The sequence below is a fragment of the Artemia sp. Qi Xiang Cuo genome, chromosome 19 (assembly GCF_049724085.1).
Source record: "Artemia sp. Qi Xiang Cuo chromosome 19, ASM4972408v1, whole genome shotgun sequence".
Lineage (NCBI taxonomy): Eukaryota > Metazoa > Arthropoda > Branchiopoda > Anostraca > Artemiidae > Artemia > Artemia sp. Qi Xiang Cuo.
The window spans coordinates 51,467,977-51,488,939 of NC_142812.1; the positions used below are offsets into that span (position 1 = coordinate 51,467,977).

General features: G+C 36.8%; 1 protein-coding gene across 2 annotated transcripts in view; it reads right to left on the reverse strand.

The window, feature by feature from the left end:
• Positions 1 to 2,636: 2,636 nt before the first annotated feature.
• The window catches only part of LOC148940974 (toll-like receptor 2 type-2), a 68,950-nt gene continuing 50,623 nt past the window's right edge, over positions 2,637 to 20,963 (reverse strand). For both annotated transcript variants that reach the window (XM_089104939.1, XM_089104938.1), the window contains one exon: positions 2,637 to 2,965. In XM_089104939.1, coding sequence (XP_088961065.1) covers positions 2,915 to 2,965 — 51 coding nt within the window. In that variant the 3' untranslated portion in view covers positions 2,637 to 2,914. The remainder of the gene's footprint in view (positions 2,966 to 20,963) is intronic.

A 20,963-nucleotide genomic window follows, 5' to 3' on the forward strand; every position in this document is an offset into this window, starting at 1 on the left:
ATGTCTTTAAGGATGACTTAATCCCCCGCAGTCCCCGGGGGAAGGTCTGCAAGTTATGAACTTTGTTCAATGTTTACGCATAGGATTGGTTATTGGGAAGTATACAGAAGTTTTCAGGGGGGATTTCTTTGGTATTTGGGGGCGGGGGTGTCGGGGGTTACGTGGGAGGATCTTTCCATGGAGGAAGTTTTCATGGGGAAAGAGATATTGCTATGAAGGGGGCGCCGGATTTTCCAGCATTATTTAAAAAAACGATCAGAAATTAAACAATAAAAAAAAATCTACTGAAAGTAAGGAGTAACATCAAAATTTAAAACGAACAGAATTATTATATGATTGGGTTCACCCCCTTAGTCATCACCTAGCTCTTTACGTTAAAGTTTTGTACTTTCATCAGAGCTGTTTATTCTAATTAATGGCCTTTGTGATTAAAGGGTCATTAAAGAATTGGAACAAAATTTGAACTTTAGCGTAAAGAGTGAGGTAATGACTAGGGGGTGAAACCCTAACTCACGTAATAAAAATATACGAAAGCCATTTAGCAAACGAAAGCCATTTAGCAAAAAAAGTAGAATTAATGTGGAAATTTCGTTTTAATTATTCATGCACTGAGAGCCAAAATCAAAGCTGTATTAATTCAAAAATGTTCAGAAATTAAATTAAAATTTTTTTTTTTAACTGAAAGTAAGGAGCAACATTAAAATTTGAAACGAACAGAAATTATTCCATAATGAAAGGTGCTATCCCCTCCTCAACGCCTCGCTCTTTACGCTAAAGTTTGACTCTGTCTCACAACTCTATTTTCTAAAACAATAAAAAACTTTAGCGTAAAGAGCGTGGCGTTGAGGAGGGGCAGCCCCTTTCATATACGGAATAATTTCTGTTCGTTTTAAGTTTTAATGTCGCTTGTTACTTTCAGTTAAAAAACCTTTTTTTTGTTTAATTGTTGGAAAAGCTGTCCACAGTTGATTATTCTCAGGTTGCTAGATTGGAAAGGAATTTATTTAGTCACGATTTTCGCTTGTCTAAGGATCGACTTTATAAGAAATTAAATATAAAAAAACAATTTTTTTTTAACTGAAAGTAAGGACCAACATTAAAACTTAAAAACAACAGAAATTATTCCGTATATGAAAGGGGCTGTCCCCTCCTCAACGTCTCGCTCTTTACGCTAAAGTTTTTATTGTTTTAAAAAATAGAGTTGTGAGAAAGAGTTTAACTCTAGCGTAAAGTAATTTCAAGTTTGGCCAAAGCGTGAATGCCTTGACAGACACTATAGTTATTTACAACTTGATCACTAGATTGAACTGATTTTTTTGTCAGGTTTCGTTGACAAATATCGGTCAACACTTTGACAATTCTGTTCTCAAAGTTGTTGATTTCCTTTGTAACAAATGGTGTTCAGTCAAAAAAAGAAAAAAAGATGTTTCCAAATTTAATTATTTTGACAAATTAAAGAGCAATTCAAGTTTGGCCGAAGCATTAATGTCTTGCAACTAAAACATTTTTTCGCACCTTGGTCACAAGATGCACCATGGCACCTTGGTCACGCTTTTCGACAAACCTTTTGTCAAAGACGCTGATATCTTTGGTAACAAATGGGCTAGGGCTAACAAAAAATTAATTAGTTCAATTTTTTTGAGGGGCAAAAAAAGTGTAATTCAAGATTGGCCAAAGAATGCCTTGGCAAACACTATAGTTTTTATAGCTTGATCACTAGATTGAACTGAAGTTTTTTTTAGGTTTTGTTGACAAATCTCGGTCAACTCTTTGACAATTCTTTTGTCAAAGCCGTTGATAAATAGTGTAACATTTTTTTTCAGTTCAAGAACAAATTTATTTTGAAATATTACTTTTTGAAAATAATAATGCGCGATTCAAATTTGACAGGAGTATGACTGTTTTGCAACTAAGTTTCGTTACTAAATTTCATTAAATGTAATTGTCATAATACTCTTGAGAAATCTTTTGTTTCTTTTGTTTAGAGCAGATTACTTTTAGAGGATTTATGCATAAATGGTTTTTTATGATAAATAACTGCTCGTAATATAAACAAAAGTACAAGAGCCAGTTACAACTATGTATTTTTCATGTCACTAAATTGGCGAAACATTTCAACGGTGTGCTGAAACTAATAATAAAAACAATTCTAAATATAAACTAAGTCTAAGATTATAAACACCTAAAGAAGATGTGACATCACTAAAAAAATAAGCAAAACGTATTACAATCTAAGAAGATTGTAATTTTTTTCACTATCTAATTGTACATTCAATTTATTCTTATCTTTGGCTACTGTATTAGAGAAGAAGACATTAACGTTCCTTCGTACACTCAAATATTCTCATGAAACTTGGCAAAAACTGAGAAGATTATTTTTTTTCCTTTCATATATCTTTTTTCCATTTTTGAGCTTCCTATAATTTTACTTTCTTAAATACTTTCATAACCTTTTTTATATTAATATTTATCAGTTGCGACTACAAACTGAAATTTATTGATAGTGTTAAGAAAAATAAAGACAAAAGTGTTTTAGAAAAAAAATATTAGAAAAAAAAGAAAAGTCTTTTTTTTACAAATAAATTTATTTTATTTATTAAGTAGCTTTTTCTCATGTCTTGGGATAGTGAGCGTCATATCATCAATAACTATAATTATCTTAATAAAATTAACAAAACTTGAGCAAAACTACAACACAATTCGTCTCATTCTCAGCCCACACATGTGATCTTTTCAAATTCACCCGAATCATAACAAAATTCTGGATATAAAAGGCTATAAGTATTCTTGTTACGACACTGTGGTCAATTACTTCCGAAGTATTTGAGATCGGACGGTTTCTCAGACGGTAGTTGTAACAGGATCGCCTAAGAGTTGAACCATACGTTTGTAAAACAGTTTCTGACCTTCGGTATCATTGAACCACTCTAAATAAGTTCGAGTGCGAAGTAAATACCGTAAAACCCTGGAAAAGAAAGTAATAATTAATATTACAGTTTCATTTAAGAGACAGTTTAATAATTGAGCTGTTCAGAAGCCAAGTAATAATAGCCCCTTCTGTTTTATTCCACTAGGTCCTGGTCGCAAAGGATTTGAGTAGCTTTCAACATTTAGCAATCGCAAAGAATTGCTCTTGAATTAGAATTCCAAAGTCAGAAAAGAGCACTCCGGCAACAATATATTAAAAAATTCTTTAAAAATCCGTTTGAATAGCTTAACAATAAAATTAGCTTGGGTATAGTCTCGTAAAACTGGTGTTGGGGTTTAGCTTAACATAGTATTATTATAGCAGGTAATAATAGAAAATAAAAGGGTATTGATACAAGCTGTTCAAACAATTAACATTAAAGTTAATTAACATTAACTTTAGGGAAGCATTTAGAGTACGACTTTCTCAGGGAATCAAACAGTTCATGGTAACGAACTGTAAGTAAGGAGCGACACGACTCAATAGTAACCGAAACTCTAAAAATAGGAATTTTGATACCAATAGATACATCAATAGAATCAGCTTTTTATGCTGATTTTAATACACACGTTTCATTAAGTTTAATTTTACTTATAAAAAGTTAAGCGTCTGAGAAAATTTCGAAAAAAGAGGGAAATAACCCCTACAAGCCATAGAACTTTCGCACCATCAGAAAATCACACCATCACATTCAGCTTATTAGAGAACCCTACCATAGAAGTTTCAAGCTCCTATCTGAAAAAAATGTGGAATTATGTATTTTTTGCCAGAAGAAAGATCCCGGATGTGTGTTTATTTTTGTTATTTTATTTTTTTTTCCCAGAGGTGATCGTATCTATCGAGTAGTCCAAGAATTTCGTGAGAGGTCTCATTCGAATGGATATTAAAAGATCTAGTGCCCCTTTTAAGTCACCAAAAAAATTGGAGAGCAACTTGGCCCCCTCCCACGCTCTTTTTTCCTAAAGTCACCCAATCAAAATTTTGAGATAGCCATTTTGTTCAGAATAGTCAAAAATCTAATAACTTTTTCGTTGAGGATGACTTAATCCCCCACAGTTCCCGGGGGAAGGGCTGCAAGTTATGAACTTTGCCCATTGTTTACATTTAATATTGGTTTATGGAAAGTATACAGACGTTTCAGGAGGGATTTTTTCCCGGTGGGTGAGGCTCGGAGGAGGGGTTACGGGGGAGGACGTTTTCTTGGAGGAAAGGACATTTCTGTGAAGGGGGCGCCAGATTTCCCATCATTATTTAAAAAAGATCAGAAATTAGATTAAAAAAAAACAAGTTTTATCAACTGAAACTAAGGAGCAACATTAAAACTTAAAACAAACAGAAATTATTACGTATAAGAGGGGGTTCGCCCCTAGTCAATGTCTCGCCCTTTATGCTAAAGTTTTTTTTAATACTTTCAAAAGAGCTATTTCACTGCCTTATATAAAAACTTTCTCTATCGTTCTACTTGTTGTTTATGATGGAAAGGCAGCGTGGTCTTCGTCGCTACTAAGTCTCACTCAGGGTTGCCACCGTCAGTAGGATTTTACTAGATCTAGTAAACAAAAATCTAGTAAATTTAGAGGATCTAGTAAATTTCCCGAAATCTAGTAAAAACTAGTAAAAAGTCATGATTTATAGTAAACAAAACTTTTTTTTTATTTTCAATGAATTCAGGGGAAAAAATTATCGTAAATATATGACAATTTACAATTTTTGCTTGTCTGTCGCTTAAAGAGACAGACAAGCAGTCACCTATTTTCATAAACAGACACTTCACTTCCGGCGTCAAAAGGTCGACAAATATATCTTTCTGTGTATCAAATCTTACCAACTAAAAATGAAGCTGTAATGACACTTGGATTTCTGATGATTGGGAATCTATTGGAATCAAAACAAAAGCCATCCAAAACAAAAACCACCCAAGGTGATTTGGTGAATCTCCTCGGTCTGAAAATTTTTATTGAGCAAAAAGGAGCCTGCTGAGAGGAATTAAAAGTAAGTAGAAAAGTAACAGTTATCACTCCATAATATGCCAAAAAATTGTAGTTACCAAACTTTGAAAGCAGTAAAAGTTATCTTTTTTTCAGAATTGCATAAAATGATTCATTTTACTTGTAGATAGAAAGTTTATCATCCTTTCATCCTAGGGTAGAACTAACGTAAATAGTAATATTTGTGGGTAGGGGCGATTGCCGGTGGGGCACTCGTAATTGAGTCAAGGTTTAAAGCTATGATATAGGTTTGATACATTAATAAACATTTATTGTTGTCAGATATTAAATAATCGTCCCATTGTTTATATTTGAGTCTCTTAACTAAAATGGCTGCTGACCACTGTGTTAGGTGAATGCCGTGAACTTGAGTGCTTCTTCTCTTCTGAATGAGTTGACCTATGGTTTCAGTCTGCACAGGGGCGGATCCAGGATTTTTTTAGGGGGTGGGGGCGCAAAATAGATTGATCCGAAAAAAATATTTTAGGGGGGGGAATAGGTTGATCCGATAAACTTGAGTTATGAGCAAGTTTAATTAACGCAAACTTGAGTTTGCGTTAATTATCCGGAGGAAAACGATCACGGAGGAAAACGATTCTCCGTTACATTTCACAATTGAACCTCAAAAATGCGTGCAAACTTTGAAAAGCTCTATCCCTTTTTAAAGACGCTGCTGAAAACGAACTGTTTCCATACTTATCAAAGTATTTTCTTACTTTCTGCACCTTGTCCAATTCAAGTGCTGGAGCAGAGAGACAGTTTTCGATTTTGTCCGTCATAAAAACCGAAAATTGGAATAAGCTAAATATCTCGACTGTTTCGGCCCTTATGAAGACAAAGCAACTTGTCCTCAGGTCGTCAAGTGGAGTCCATGACAGGGTGATCCCCAGCGATTTGTCTCGGGCTACCAAGAAATGGAAACAGGTGGATTCCTTGAGTCAGAATACGACACTAGTCGATGCTTTAAATTCGGATGAGGACGAGGACGAGTAAAGCCTTTTAAGTGCGACTTTTTTAATTATGACTACATGTTTTTCTTTTTACTATTAAATTTGTATGATTCACCTGACCTGAAGACTATTGACAAAATAGTATTTTTTAAACTAATTATTGTATGTTATATAAGTTTTCTTTTTCTTGGCAGCCCTAGTCCAATTTGAGGTGTACTTTTTAACTTACATAATTTTATAACTAAACCGGTAGCCGGTTACGTCGTTTCCAGTTTGAAGTGACATAAATTAAATTGGTTTTTGATTCCCTAGAATAGGGAATCGATCGAGAAATAATCTATAAAAAATCAGTTAAAAAAAAATCATAAATTAATTGCTTTAAAATCTGCTAGACATCTTTGTAAGAAGCATATCCCAAATTTAAAGACCAGTCCAATTTGTGTTTAAAAACTGGCAAATTTCCTCCTAAAAATTCAAAATTGAAGGCTTTAGATTTCAAATCTAAAAACGGAAACTAGGGGACAAATTTCAAAATCCGTCACTTTCAAAGACACCTCAGATTCTTAGCACTTCATCGCCTGAATTGCTTCGTGATGAATTGTAGCTGTTTGTTTTCGTTGATTGTTTTCTACTTTTTCAATATATCTGAATTCTATGACCTGAAGAACATTGATAAATTTACAGCCGGGCTTCACCAGCAGAATTTCCAGAATCCAAGATTCCAGACTATTGTTTGACGTCTTGCATAGATAGACCGTATCTGGAATATGAAGCATATCCAGTAGTACATTCAAATAATCCGAAAAAAAAAGGATTTTTCAACTTGTAGGTTTCCGGAATTTTCAATCATACTATGAAAACGAAAGAAAAGAGGAAAACAGAAAAAAAAGAAGAAAAAAGAAATACAACTGTGAAAAACGTAATGACTATCCTCCTATAATAAATATCGATGGTTGATGGTGCGCGTGCGGCGTAACTACACGCGCAAAATTTTTTTTTGAGCATTTAGTAAAAACAGATGCGATCTAGTAAATTTTTCCTCTCTGATTTAGTAAATTTTTCTAGGTCAGGGTGGCAACTCTGGTCTCCCTTATGGGGAGCAATTGACCTATGATACCTTTTATTTTATTAGTTTAGGAAAAAAACACGCTAATATTATCAATAAAAAAAATCCTAGAAAATAATATTATCAATAAAAAAAAATCCTAGAAACTTGCAGAAATGAAAACCTTATTCCTAAGTCTTTAAGATATAAATACATTTAAATATCCGGAAAGAAACGCAATTCGCTCATACACTGCAATTAAAAACCTTAATCCACATTATTAAGAACAAAAACAAAAAAGACTTATTATTTCCTCAAGGGAAAATCTCTTGACAATTTTAATTTGAAAAGCTGTCCACGGTTGATTTTTCTCAGGTTGTTAGATTCGAAAGGAATTCATTTAGTCATGATTTTCGCTTGTATAAGGAACGAGTTTATAAGAAATTGGAAAGTCCAAAGTGCGATTCTTCGATGAGTTATCGTACTTATTCTCCGAGGCTTACTCCTAGATTCGCTATCGTTAATCTCTCCTCTAGAGGTCTTGAACCTAAGGAAATCCAAACTCTTGAAAAAGGTCTAAAATTCTCTTTTCCACCAAAACAAGTTCCTGTGGCAGATATAATTTCCTCTCTAGAATCCTTTTTGCACAAACACTATGAAAGTATTTCTAACCCAGATGCAGTTAGATCTTGTTTTATACACACAATTTACGGCAGCCAAAAAAAAGTTACGTTTCCTACTAATTTGACGCCATAAATTTCGCACAACATAAAAATATTGTCTAATCAATGCAAAGACCCGTCTCTTATAATAACAAAAGCAGACAAAAACAATTCACTTGCTTTCATGGATACGTTAGATTATGAAACAAAATTTATTCACGCTTAAAAGACAAAAAAAAAAACATGACAAAAAAACAAGACAAAACTACCATGACTCACGATCATACTGACAAGTTTGCGAATGATATTATAACCGAATTAAAGAATCTAAAGCAAAATGGTAAAAAACCCCACAATTGTATAATAAAATTTTCCTCCGTGGCAGCTTTTGTCCAAAACTTTAAGGTTTACCAAAAATACATAAGCAAGATATTCCTTTAAGGCATATTGTAGCATATACGAAAGCCCCTGTTTTCAATATTGGAAAGTGGTTACACGCAGTCTTCCAACCTTTGCTCTATTCCCAAAAATCACACGTATGTAATTCGGTAGATTCAGTGGAAAAACTTAAAAATGTAAGCATTTCAAAAATTACAATAGTAAGTAGTGTTGACATAGTTTCTAGGGATACTAATATTTATGTTGCAATATCTGAGCAATTACTAAAAAATAAAATTGAAGAAAATTATCATTGAATAGAAGATTCAACAACAGGAATAGATTGCGAAATTTTAATGTCCCTAGTCCAAATTTGTAGTAAGTATTCAATGTATTTTCAGTTCCGTAATTCTATTTATCAACAAACAAAGGGCCTTCCAATGGGGGCGCATATATCCGGGTTATTAGCGATTATTTATGCAGAACACCTTGAAAATTGGGCCTTAAATTCATATTAAAAAAAAACAAATCTATTGGGGGCGTTACACGGATGATGTAATATCTATCTGGAATTATGCGGAAAACGAACTTGGGGTTTTTCTAGATCACCTTAATACATATGACCGAATCTACAATTTACCTTAGAAATTGAAATTGGGAATAAATTACCGTTTTTGGATATATGAATTATTCGTAGCATTGATACACTGGATTTTACAATTTACAGAAAACCCACACAAAACAACAGATATCTGCATTTTAAATCCAATCACTCCACAAGTTAAAAGAGCTTTTGTTAATACTCTTGTCGATCATGCCCTAAACATTTGCTCTGAATCTCACATGACAACCGAACTAGACTTTATTAGAGACATACTTTTTGGAAACGGTTTTCCTATTATCTTTATTAATAATTAATTAAAAAAAACTTTCCTAAAAATAAGTTTTTCAATGAAAAGTAAAGGCCATTTTAAACTTAAGCTCAGCAGATACAAATACCTTTTCAAATTCAAACTCAAAACGGCCAGAAATTACTATTAAAGAATAGATGAAGCCCCAAATGAACAGAAATTAAATAAACAATCATAGCAAAAACAAACAACAAGTAATAATATAAATGAATAAATAAATCTTAATGAGAGTAGTGCCTTTATTTAATATGAAAATAAAACTTAAAACGAAAAAAAAAAAAAAATTCCCATTGAAGTATAAATGAAACTTAAAACGAACTGAAATTAATTGAACAATACATGCAAAAAAACATACCATTCAAATTACTCTAACTGAGTTAAATGAATAGCAAAACGAGTGAAACGTAAACTTAATATGCAAATCAAGCTTGAAACGAAAAAAATCACTACGAAGAAGAGTTTGGGTATGACCTCCTTCTCTCACTGTAAAAGTCTAAAACCTACTGCGTCATTGGCGCTTTACTGAAAACCAATTTTGTGACAAACATTTTCTTTTATACTTAATATTGAAAATAAACATTAAAATTATAGTAACAATTTGAACTGATGAGCTTTCAGCAATTAATATCATTATACATCAAATATTCAGTTTAATTTATTAGCTCTTTTTCAAGTTGTTAAAGATGAATATAGTTTCTACAAACAAGTGATTGGATACTGCCTCCTTTCCTAATTGTAAATAAAAACCAAAGCCTACTGGGTCATTGGCACCTAACTGAAAACGAATTATATTACAAATATTTTCTTTTCCAGTTCTTACAGCATTGAAAATAAAAATACAATTAAAGTGGAATAAATTCTTGAACTGATGGATCTTTCAAAAATTAATATCATTATTCATAAAATATTCAATTTGATGTTGTTTATACTTTCCAAGATTGTTCAAGACGCGTATAGTTTTCAGTAAAGCACCAATGACGCAGCAGATTTTAGACTTTTACAGTGAGAGAAGGAGGTCATACCCAAACTTTTGCTTGTCATGATTTTTGTTTGTTTCAAGCTAGATTTCCATATTCAATTTAAGTTTCACTTGTTTTAAGATTCATTTATTAATTTACATTAATATCTATTGTATGTTTGTTTGCACTGATTGTTAATTTAATTTCTGTTCGTTTTAAGTTTCATTTATACTTCAATAGGGAAACATTTTTTTTTCGTTTTAAGCTTGATTTTCATATTCAATCTAATAGTGGAGGAAAGATACGGAAAAAATGGTCAAACCTCGGGGAAATTGCAAGAGAATTTTTTTTTACACCAAAATGCTCAGAAAAATTAGCTTAATCACACAAAAAAATCCCTCCGAATCACTCCTGCACAAGTATCCCAAATTCGCCCTTGAAGGGGAAAAACGAGGGGGGAAATAGATTTTTGTGGTAATAAATATTTTGGAGCTTAAATAGTTGTTTCCGAACAAATCAAGAAAGCTGAATCCAAATATGAATTCAGATTTTAATTTTTCAGTACCCTAATGCCCATTTCCACCCATAAAGGGCAGAGGGTGGAGGGGGGTAAAACTTGAAATTAAGAGGCTGCTGGATTATTTGGTCGTTTCCTATGAAATCAATGGCGGCGACTTTGAAAATGAAGTTAAAAACTTGATTTTACGTGGTCAAGTAACTTATCTTACCTAAAACGCCTGTGAAAGTTGACCAGCACGAACTAGTTATTTTAATCACTGGTCGGTTGATTCACCATTTCCAATCAAGCTAGGAATGGCACCTTAGAATACGAGTCTCGAACAGTTTAATTTCAAACCAGTATTTCAGACTCCCCTCCCCCCTCCAGTTTGCGGTTTCCATTCCTTAGTGTCATTCTTTATAATCAGTGGAGCCACCTACCATAGTACTTACTATAAGACTGGCGTTTTCAAGGCTATATACAAGGTTTGTGCCGTTTTTTTTACTCCCGCAAAAAAAGACAAAAGAATAAACTAGGATCCGCGAACGTTGAGCATAAGTATTTGGTGAGATAGCGTTTAGAATTGTGCTTCTAATTTTTGAAAAGAGTGGATAATCATTTCTGCTTTTAAACTTCAGTTGTGCAATGCCATCTACTGTGTATCATTCAAGCTGAGTTTCTTCTAGGTGGTAATGGGTTTAATCCTGATTTGATTGTGCCTGAATTGATTTAATCAACAAGTGGTATGAAGTAATGAAAATAGCGTTTGGTTCGGGATTTTACTGAATTCACTTTGTTTGGATCCACGGTGGTACGGCTTCCCATACCCCTCTTGCTCAGCATTTCCTCCTTATCCAATACTTCTTTTTTCCCTACTATTCTTTTGTTTCTTGTTTTCTATGTTGTCATTTTTATTGTTTTTTTGTCGATTAAGTTAATTTTTCTATTATTATTATGACGAGAAGTTTTGTTTTGTGTATGTCCCATTATTTACACACCCAGCCTTAAGAGCTCTGCTCTCTGTTGGGGATTAATTTTTTTTTATTTTTATATATATTAAATAAATAAAATAAATAAATTTAGAAGTCTCATTTTCTTCTAGAACCGTCAATGAAGAAAACTTGGTCTCCCCGATATGCCAAAGAAGCATCAAACCCGGTGAAAACACTGCCATATTATCCGAGAAAGGAGCCGATAACGTGAATAACACAAGCAAAGAAAGAGGTAGTAGCATGACTGTGACGACCGGAAATGAAGTCCACACAGCGTGTCGTCTTAACTTCTGTGACAGACGTCGGATCGACAGAGAAAAGAACGCTAAAAGGAGACTTGAGCAAAAAGAACCCGTTGCAGCTCCCCCGACCAGATCTTCAGCTCCAAGCTTTGATTTTTCGAAGAACTGCCTATTCTGCAGTCAAGCAGTGACATTATGCAAGATCGTAAGTCACGAATTTGTTGAAACTTATGCAGTACGAACTCATAGCTTCGGCTGCTCGATTAGTAAAATGTGTAAGAGCAGGAACAATCAGTGGGCCGCGACAGTGCTTGGTTTGATAAATTTAAATGCTTTTGACCTTAATGCAGAGGATGCCGTTGATCATCAAATATGCTCAGTAAACTGCAAGACAGGAAAAGAGATTCCAAAAAAATTATGTGGTCAAGAAGAAGTGAGTGATGTACCTCCACTTATGAAACAGAATGGAAGACCGTGTGATAGTGCAAGGAAAGCCGCTCTCGAAGAAGTGCTTTGGTGTTACGCCAATAGTGAAGAAACTGTACCACTGACGATCATTTTAAGAAAGATGGTTCATATTCTCTCTGAAACTGACTATGATAGTTTGGCCTACAGCTTTCGTCAAGACCGTCCACACCGCGTGTCGTCGTAACTTCTGTGACAGACGTCGGATCGACAGAGAAAAGAACTCTCAAAGGAAACTTGAGCAGAAAGAATCTGTTGCAGTTCCCCCGACCAGATCTTCAGCTCCAAGCTTTGATTTTTCGAAGAACTGCCTATTCTGCAGTCAAGCAGTGACATTATGCAAGATCGTAAGTCACGAATTCGTTGAAACTTATGCAGTACGAACTCATAGCTTTGGCTGCTCGATTAGTGAAATGTGTAAGAGCAGAAACGATCAGTGGGCCGCGACAGTGCTTGGTTGGATAAATTTAAAGGCTTTTGACCTTAATGCAGAGGATGCCGTTGATCATCAAATATGCTCAGTAAACTGCAAGACAGGAAAAGAGATTCCACAAAAATTATGTGGTCAAGAAAAAGTGAAGTGATGTACCTCCACTTAAGAAACAGAAGGGAAGACCGTGTGATACTGCAAGGAAAGCCGCTCTCGAAGAAGTGCTTTGGTGTTATGCCAACAGTGAAGAACCTGTACCACTGACGATCATTTTAAGAAAGATGGTTCATATTCTCTCTGAAACTGACTATGATAGTTTGGCCTACAGCTTTCGTCAAGACCGTCCACACCGCGTGTCGTCGTAACTTCTGTGACAGACGTCGGATCGACAGAGAAAAGAACTCTCAAAGGAAACTTGAGCAGAAAGAATCTGTTGCAGTTCCCCCGACCAGATCTTCGGCTCCAAGCTTTGTTTTTTCGAAGAACTGCCTATTCTGCAGTCAAGCAGTGACATTATGCAAGATCGCAAGTCACGAATTTGTTGAAACTTATGCAGTACGAACTCATAGCTTCGACTGCTTGATTAGTGAAATGTGTAAGAGCAGGAACGATCAGTGGGCCACGACATTGCTTGGTCGGATAAATTCAAAGACTTCTGACCTTCTTGCAGATGATGCCCTTTATCATCAAATATGCTTAGTGAAGTGCAGGACAGGAAAAGCGATTCCACAAAAGTTCTTTAGCCACACAAAAGAAGATTTCACAACAGAAGTGAATCAAGTTCCTCCACCAAAGAAACAGAAGGGAATACCGGGCGATAGAGCAAGGAAAGCCCCTGTCGAAGAAGTGATTCGGTGCTATACCAATAGTGAAGAAACTGTACCTCTGATGATCATTTTAAGAACGATGGCTCATATTCTCTCTGAAACTGACTATGATAGTTTGGCCTACAGCTTTCGTCAAGACAAGAATTTGCTAATCAGTGAGTATGGTGAACGAGTGGTTGTGTCCGATTCAAACGTGAAAGAGACACTCGTAACATTTAGAGATACGGTTGACAAGATATTACGAGAATATCATCAAGAGGTGAAAGCAGATAGTGAAAACGGAGAAAGGAATCAGCCTATCAAAGTCGTTGGAAGAATAATAAGAAGTGAAATCAAATCCATTATGACAAGGAAGGATTCCTATGAATTTCTTAACGAAATATCGCCAGTAGAGAAATTTTTGAACTTTGTGTGCCCATCTCTTTGTCTACTACTTTCATCGATAGGAGTCGACACGCCTCGTCTGATATCTTCTATCGGACAGGCTATAATGCAGGCATGCAGATCACGGGGTTTAATGTCTCCTGTACAAATAGGACTGGCTTCGCAGCTGCATCACCATTTTTCATCACGATTTTTAATGACGCACTGCACAATTTCGGCTTCTGCTTTTTGTACTCAGAGGTAAAAAAAATTTGAGAGCTTTGTAGTATTAAATCAAACGTTGTTGGAAGAGTCGAAAGAGAAAGCACATTTTTTTCAGTATGTAAACGTCGATTATGATATTGCTACTATTGATAGCCTGAATACCTTTCCTGGAATGAGTCTTTTTAAAGTGTCAACACCTGAGTTGCCAGTAACGGAGCTTTCAGTGCCAAGAATAGAAGTAAGTAGAGATTAGATGAAGTCAATGGTCAACGTACCATTCTACATTTACAAAAAACCCGCCATGTCACAACAAAGGACTTTTGTTTGCTTGACAAAAAAATGCTGACCCTTATGACAATGATTGGGAGGTTGAAACGCTATGGCGCATCTCTGGCTTTTTCAAAAGTTCATACATGAGATGGTTGGCCTTTATGTGGTCAATACACCAAAAGCTACCTCATCCGGAAAAATCTAATATTCGTTTTTTGCCAATGATTAACCACAACCCAAGCGATATCTCCTGTGTTTATTCTACACTTATGCATGCTAACGAGCGCGCTAGTCAAGCTGGAAAAACTAGTCATTACCTTTGACCAACCGCTTTACTGGAGGGCGAAGTGTATCGTCGATGCAGAGCCTGCCACAAGTGCTTTAAGAAATGCTATTGTTGTCCTGGGTGGATTTAACACACGCATGAATTTCCTAGAAGCCATTGGCTTCTTTATGGCTGACTCGGGACTTTTGGAAATCCTAAGTCAAGTATACGCACCTAACACTGGGCGGAGTATGTTACAAGGCAAAGCTGTCTCTCGTGCAGAGCGAGGCCATGGTCTGTTGGAAATAACCTTTTATCATCAGAACTGGGTAACAGAGCGTTTGATGGCAATGACATGCTACCAGAGCCCCTTGAAAAGGCAAAACAGGCGTATAAGTTGCTCCTTGAAGGAGATGCCATCGATGAAGCGCAGGTGTGGGAAGCAGTAGAGCTTATCTATGAATTAGTTCAAAGTGTAAATGAACGATTGCCCGAGTGCAGAACTGCCCGTCTTTGGTTTCAGTATCTGGACTTACTCGGAATCCTGAAAAAGAACCTGAGAGCTGAACGAAGTCCCATCCTTGAGCTTTATCTACAGTCGTGGTTGGGAATACTTCTTTACTTTGATGATTCCGGCCAAAAAATTTGCATGAATTATGCATGGTTGTTCGTGCAGTCGGTGTTTAAGTTGAGGAAAGACAACCCAGAGTAGTACAGAACGTTACAGGAGTACCTGTTAATCCGAAGAACTGACAACTACTGGCCAGCACTTTCTCCTGATTTGATGATCGAGCAGACGTTAATCAGAAGTATGAAAACGAGTGGCGGTCTGACGAGAGGTAGAGGCATGACTGAATTACAGCGGACAATTTGGACATCTGCTATGCCTACTTTGGTTCTATTTAACGAACGCATGCAGAAACTGACTGGCCTCGTGGAGTTGACTATTGAAAACCACGCAGAAGCGATATCTTCGAGGAGAGCTAGAGATATGGCGGACATTGAAAAGATAGTTCGATACATTGAGCCCCTAGAACCCTACAGGAAGGAATCACAGCTGTTGAACGTGGTTACTGGTGTCCGCATTCCTCATCTGTAAACGCAGAGGATACCAAATCTATGACAGAAAAGATTCTGAAGGACATGGAAGCGAAAGAAATTGACAAATATGTTTTCAGGAGAAAGAAGAAAGCTGTAACTATGACTGAGAAGTCATCTGTGGTGATAGATAGCGAGAGGGAATGGTCGACCCTGCTCTAATCTTTCAACGTCTAGCTGCAGTGGCTAGTACCAATGGTTCTGACTTGAATGAGGTTCTGTCGTTCGAGCTCTGTAGTTTTCCATCATCACTCTTTAGTTCGTTCGAGGTGATGAGGACAGCCGACAAAGCCTCTCTAACAAATGCACTGATGAAAAATTGAGGTACTTGAGGGTCCAATGACATTGCCATCCTCCCAGAGAGTTTTATATGGTGGCTGGCTAGTCCATACGATCCCGTGGACTGCCGAATCCACATATTCTGAGGTGGCAGGATCCTACGTAGATTATGTCACAAGACATTTCGGACAGGCAGCGGTAGTTTTTGACTCTTACACTGATACACCGACGACCAAAAATTGCCCACAGCTGAAGAGAACCAAAGGTTTGTCGTGTGCAACGATTGAATTCTCTCCTAATATGAAGATCGTCAAAAGTAAGGAGGAATTGCTGAGAAATCCCAACAATAAACAACGCTTCTTCCACCTACTTACTGAGAGGCTGACGAACTCAAGATTCAAAGTTCTACATACTCAGAATGATGCCAATGTCTTAGTTGTACAAAGTGCTGTCAGTTGTGCTGAAACTTTGTTTACCACTTTGGTTGGAAGTTATACCGATCTATTAGTCCTTTTGCTGTACCATGCCAAGCATGATGCATGTGATATCTTTATGCAGACAGACACACATCGAAATAATGGACGAGTGTACGACATAAAAAGGATCAAGAACAAACTAGGAAACGAAGCAGCAGAAAATCTTCTCGTCTGCCACGCAATATCTGGCTGCGATACAACATCTGGACTTCACGGCGTAGGGTAACCAGCAGTAGTTTCCTTGTCTCTTAAAGATGGGAATTATAAGGATGCTTTCAAGATCTTCATGACACCAGGATCCAACCACCAGAAGATTGCCGAAGCTGGTAAGAAAGCTTTGCTCCGCATATACAAAGAGAAAAGCAATGAGAAGACCCTGAAGGATGTCCAGATGCGAGTATTTACAATACGGGTTGCAAGTGCAAATGCTTTTGTTCAGGCAGAGCGACTTCCACCGACTTTGGCTGCCACAAAGTATTACTTTTACAGGTGCTATTTTCAAATAATGAAGTGGCAAGACACGTCAAATTCACTAAAGCCCGAAGAGTGGGGCTGGAGCCTTTCTTCGTCACGGAATATGTATCTTCCCATTATGACAGATGCTTCAGCAGCACCGGAGAACCTACTGAAGATGGTGGGGTGCCAGTACACCAGTGGGTGCGAGTCACTCAGATGCAGCTGCCGTCGGAACGGTTTGCCCTGCAGCTTTGCTTGTGTGGGGACTGTGAAGGGGCGTTATGCACTAACGCTACAGCAAGACAGGATGAGGACGATAACGAAGACGAGTAGGAAGAAGAATTAGCTTTAGGTTGTGCTTTAAAATCAAAATGTTCTTGTGATTAATTTACCTGAGTTCTAAACGTTTTTCGTTATAACTGATTGATCTGAAGTTTTGATCTCGATTAAAGAAGTGGTTTTTCAAGATATTATACGAGTACTTAGCAACTCATATATTACAGGCCCCTTAGAGGTGGAAATAAGGTAAATAGTAAAAAAAACTGCTTTTTAACCTCATTTTAGGCAATACCGTACTTTATTTGATATAAAATGATCCTTCAGCCGCAGGAATCCGGCAAATAATGATCTGCGTACTTTACCCCCCCCCCTTCCTTGAAGGTGAAAATTGATACTGGGGTACGGAAAACTTGATTTCTGACGTCGGATTCGGATTCTTCATGCCTGATTTGATAGAAAACGACCACTTAAACCCAAAAATACGTACAAATAGAAATTCCGATTTCCCCCCTCATTTCACCCCTTCAAGGGAGATTTCGGGTAGTTGTGCAAGGGGGATTCAGGGGGACTTTTTGTGTGATTAATCTGATTTTTCTGAACACTTTGGTGTAAAAAAAAATTATGTTGCAATTTCCCCGAGGTCAAACCGTATTTTTCCTCCACTATAAGCATTACTCGCTTGAAGATTTATTTATTCATTTATATTATTACTTGTTGTATGTCTTTGCTATGATTGTTTATTTAATTTCTGTTAGTTATGGGTTTCATTTATTCTTTAATAGTAATTTCTGGTCGTTTTGATTTTGAATTTTAAAATTTATTTGTATCTGCTGAGCTTAAGTTTAAAATGACCTTTACTTTTCATTGAAAAACTTATTTTTCGGAAAGTTTTGTTTAATTAATTTTTGTTCGTTTTTGATTGCAAAAAATTTCAAGTTTTTAAAAGTTTTTTATTTCAAAATCAAACTTAAAAAAAAAAAAATATTCATCAAAGTATCAAAACTGATATCAAAGTAACAATATCAAAGGGAAAAAATGGGTTTGTGTCAACCTCGGACTTTTTATTATCTGATGTTTGAACTATTTTTCACAAAACTGCTATTTCAAAATTTTTATCGGATGGGTTTGGGGAAAAGGGGCGTGGGAGGACTAGATTAAGTTTCGGTCTGTTTTGACTCTTTAAAAGTGTGCTAGAAATTTCTAATTTCAATCAAATGAGCCCTCTCTGAAGTTTATATGAGTATCCCTTCTATAAGAACCATATATACCCCCTGAGTATAACTTACAACGCCTGTCTCTGGCCCTGGGGGGTTGTGTCGACCCTGGAGTTTTCATATGTGATGGTTGAACTATTTTTAACAAAATTATCACCTGAAATTCTTATCAGATGGGTTTGTTCAGATACACCCAAAGGCGTGGAGGGCGGGAAGGGTTAGTTGCCCTCTGATCACTTTTGACTCTTAAAAAGGGCACTAGAACTATCGATTTCCAATCGAATGAGCTCCCTTTGAAGTTTATACGACGACCTCTTCTATACGAAGTGCCTCTGGGAAAACAATAAATGCAGTGTGGGGGAAGGCTAGCTGCCCTCCACTCACTTTTGACTCTTAAAAAGTGAATTATAACTTTCAATTTTCAATCAAATGAGCCCTCTAGGAAGTTTATATGAGCATCCCTTCCATAACAACTATATATGTCCCCAGGGCATAATTTACAACGCCTACCCCAGGGCCCTGGGGGGCTGTGTTGACACCGGAGTTTTTTGTTATCAGAACTTTCAACTATTTTTAACAAAAAATGTCTATCACAAAATTTTATCTGATGTATTTAGGGCGTGGAGGAGAGGGGCTAGTTGCCCTCCGATCTCTTTTGACTTTTAAAAAGTAAACAAGAGCTTTCAATTTCCAATCAAATGTGCCCTCTCTAAGTTTATACGAGCATCCCTTCCATAAGAACTATATATGCCCCTAGAGCGTTACTCATAATGCCTGCCTCAGGGCCCTGGCGGATTCCGTCAATACAGGAACTTTTCTTATCTGACCTTTGAACTATTTTTATTGAAATGGCTATTATAAAAATTTTATCGAAGGGGCTGGGGTAAAAAAGGGTGTGTGGGGGGGGGGCTAGTTGCCCTCGGATATGTTTTGACTCTTAAAAATTAAAATAGAACTTTCAATTTACAATCAAATGAGCCCCCCCCCCTGAAGTTTTTACGAGCATCCCTTTCATAAGAACCATATACGCCCCCAGGACAACACTTACAACGCCTATCCCCCGGGCTCTGGGGGAAGTTTTCGTTATCTAATTTATGAACAATTTCCAAAACACTGGCTATCTCAAAATTTGTAGCGGACGGGTTTGGGGACAAATAGCGTGGGGGGGGGCTAGCTTAACTCTCTTGACTCTTAAAATGTGAAATAGAACTTTCAATTTGGAATCAAATGAGCCCTCTATGAAGTTTATACGAGCATCCCTTTCATAAGAACCATACATGCCTTTAGGGCAAAATTTAGAATGCCTTCCCCTGTGCCCTGGGGAGGGGATCTATTGAAACCATATTTTTTCTTATCCGACCTTTGAACTATTTTTAACAAGATGTCTATCTCAAAAGTTTCATCAGATGGGTTTTGTAAAAGAAGGGGTGGGGGGGGGGGGCTAGCTGCCCTTGGATCTCTTTTGACTATTAAGAAGTGAGCTCGAACTTTCAATATCCAATCAAATGAGCCCTCTCTGAACTTACCCTCCAATATCTGGTTACCCTCCAATATCTTTTGACGCTTAAAAAGTGAACTAGAACTTCCAATGTCCAATCAAATGAGCCCTCTCTGAAGTTTATACGACAATGTTGTCTATACAAAACCTTATATGCCCCCCGGGCATAACTTACAACCCTTGCCTTGAGGATTGTGGGGAAGTTGCCATCCTCATAGACCTAATTTCCAGAACTTAAGACTACATTGAATAAAATGGCTGTCTCAAAATTTTGATTGGATGTGTTTGGGGAAAACGTGGGCATGAGAGGGAGGTTAGTTGCTCTCAAATCACTTTCGACTATTAAAAAAGGCACTAGCCCTTTAAATTTCCAATCGAATGAGCCTTTTTTGAAGTTTCTACGAAGCCGCCTTCTATAAAAACCTTATATGCCCCCTGGGTATAACTTAAAACCCTTACCTTGAGGGTTGTGGGGGAGTGTCCTCCTCAAAAACATATTTTCTATATCAAAATAAACTATGCTGAATAAAATGGCTATCTCAAAATTTTGATTGGATGTGTTTGGGGGAATGATGGGCGTGGGGGGGGGGGGCTTGTTGCCCTCGAATCACTTTCGACTATTAAAAAAGGCACTAGCCCTTTGAATTTACAATCGAATGAGCCTTTTTTGAAGTTTCAACGACAACAGCTTCTATCAAAACCTTATATGCCCCCAGGGCATAACTTAAAACCCTTGCCCTAGGGTTGTGGGGGAGTGTCCTCCTCAGAAACATATTTTCTATCTGGAAATGAAACTACGCTGAACAAAATGGCTATCCCAAAATTTTGACTGGAAGTGCTAAGGGGAATGATGGACATGGAGGGCTAGTTGCCCCCCAATCACTTTCTACTATTAAAAAGGGTACTAGCCATTTGAATTTCTAACCAAATGAGCCTTTTTATAAGTTTTTACGACAATGCCTTCTATAATAACCTCATATGCTCCAGAGTATAACTTAAAACCCTTGCCCTGAGGGTTGTGGGGGATTGTCCTCCTCAAAAACATGTTTTCTATTTGGAAATCAACTACGCTGAACAAAATGGCTATCTCAAAATTTTCATTGGATGTGTTTGGGGGAATGATGGGCGTGGGGGTGGACTAGCTTTCCTCTAATCACTTTCGACTATTAAAAAGGGCACTATCCCTTTGAATTTCCAATCGAATGAGCCTTTTTTGAAGTTTCT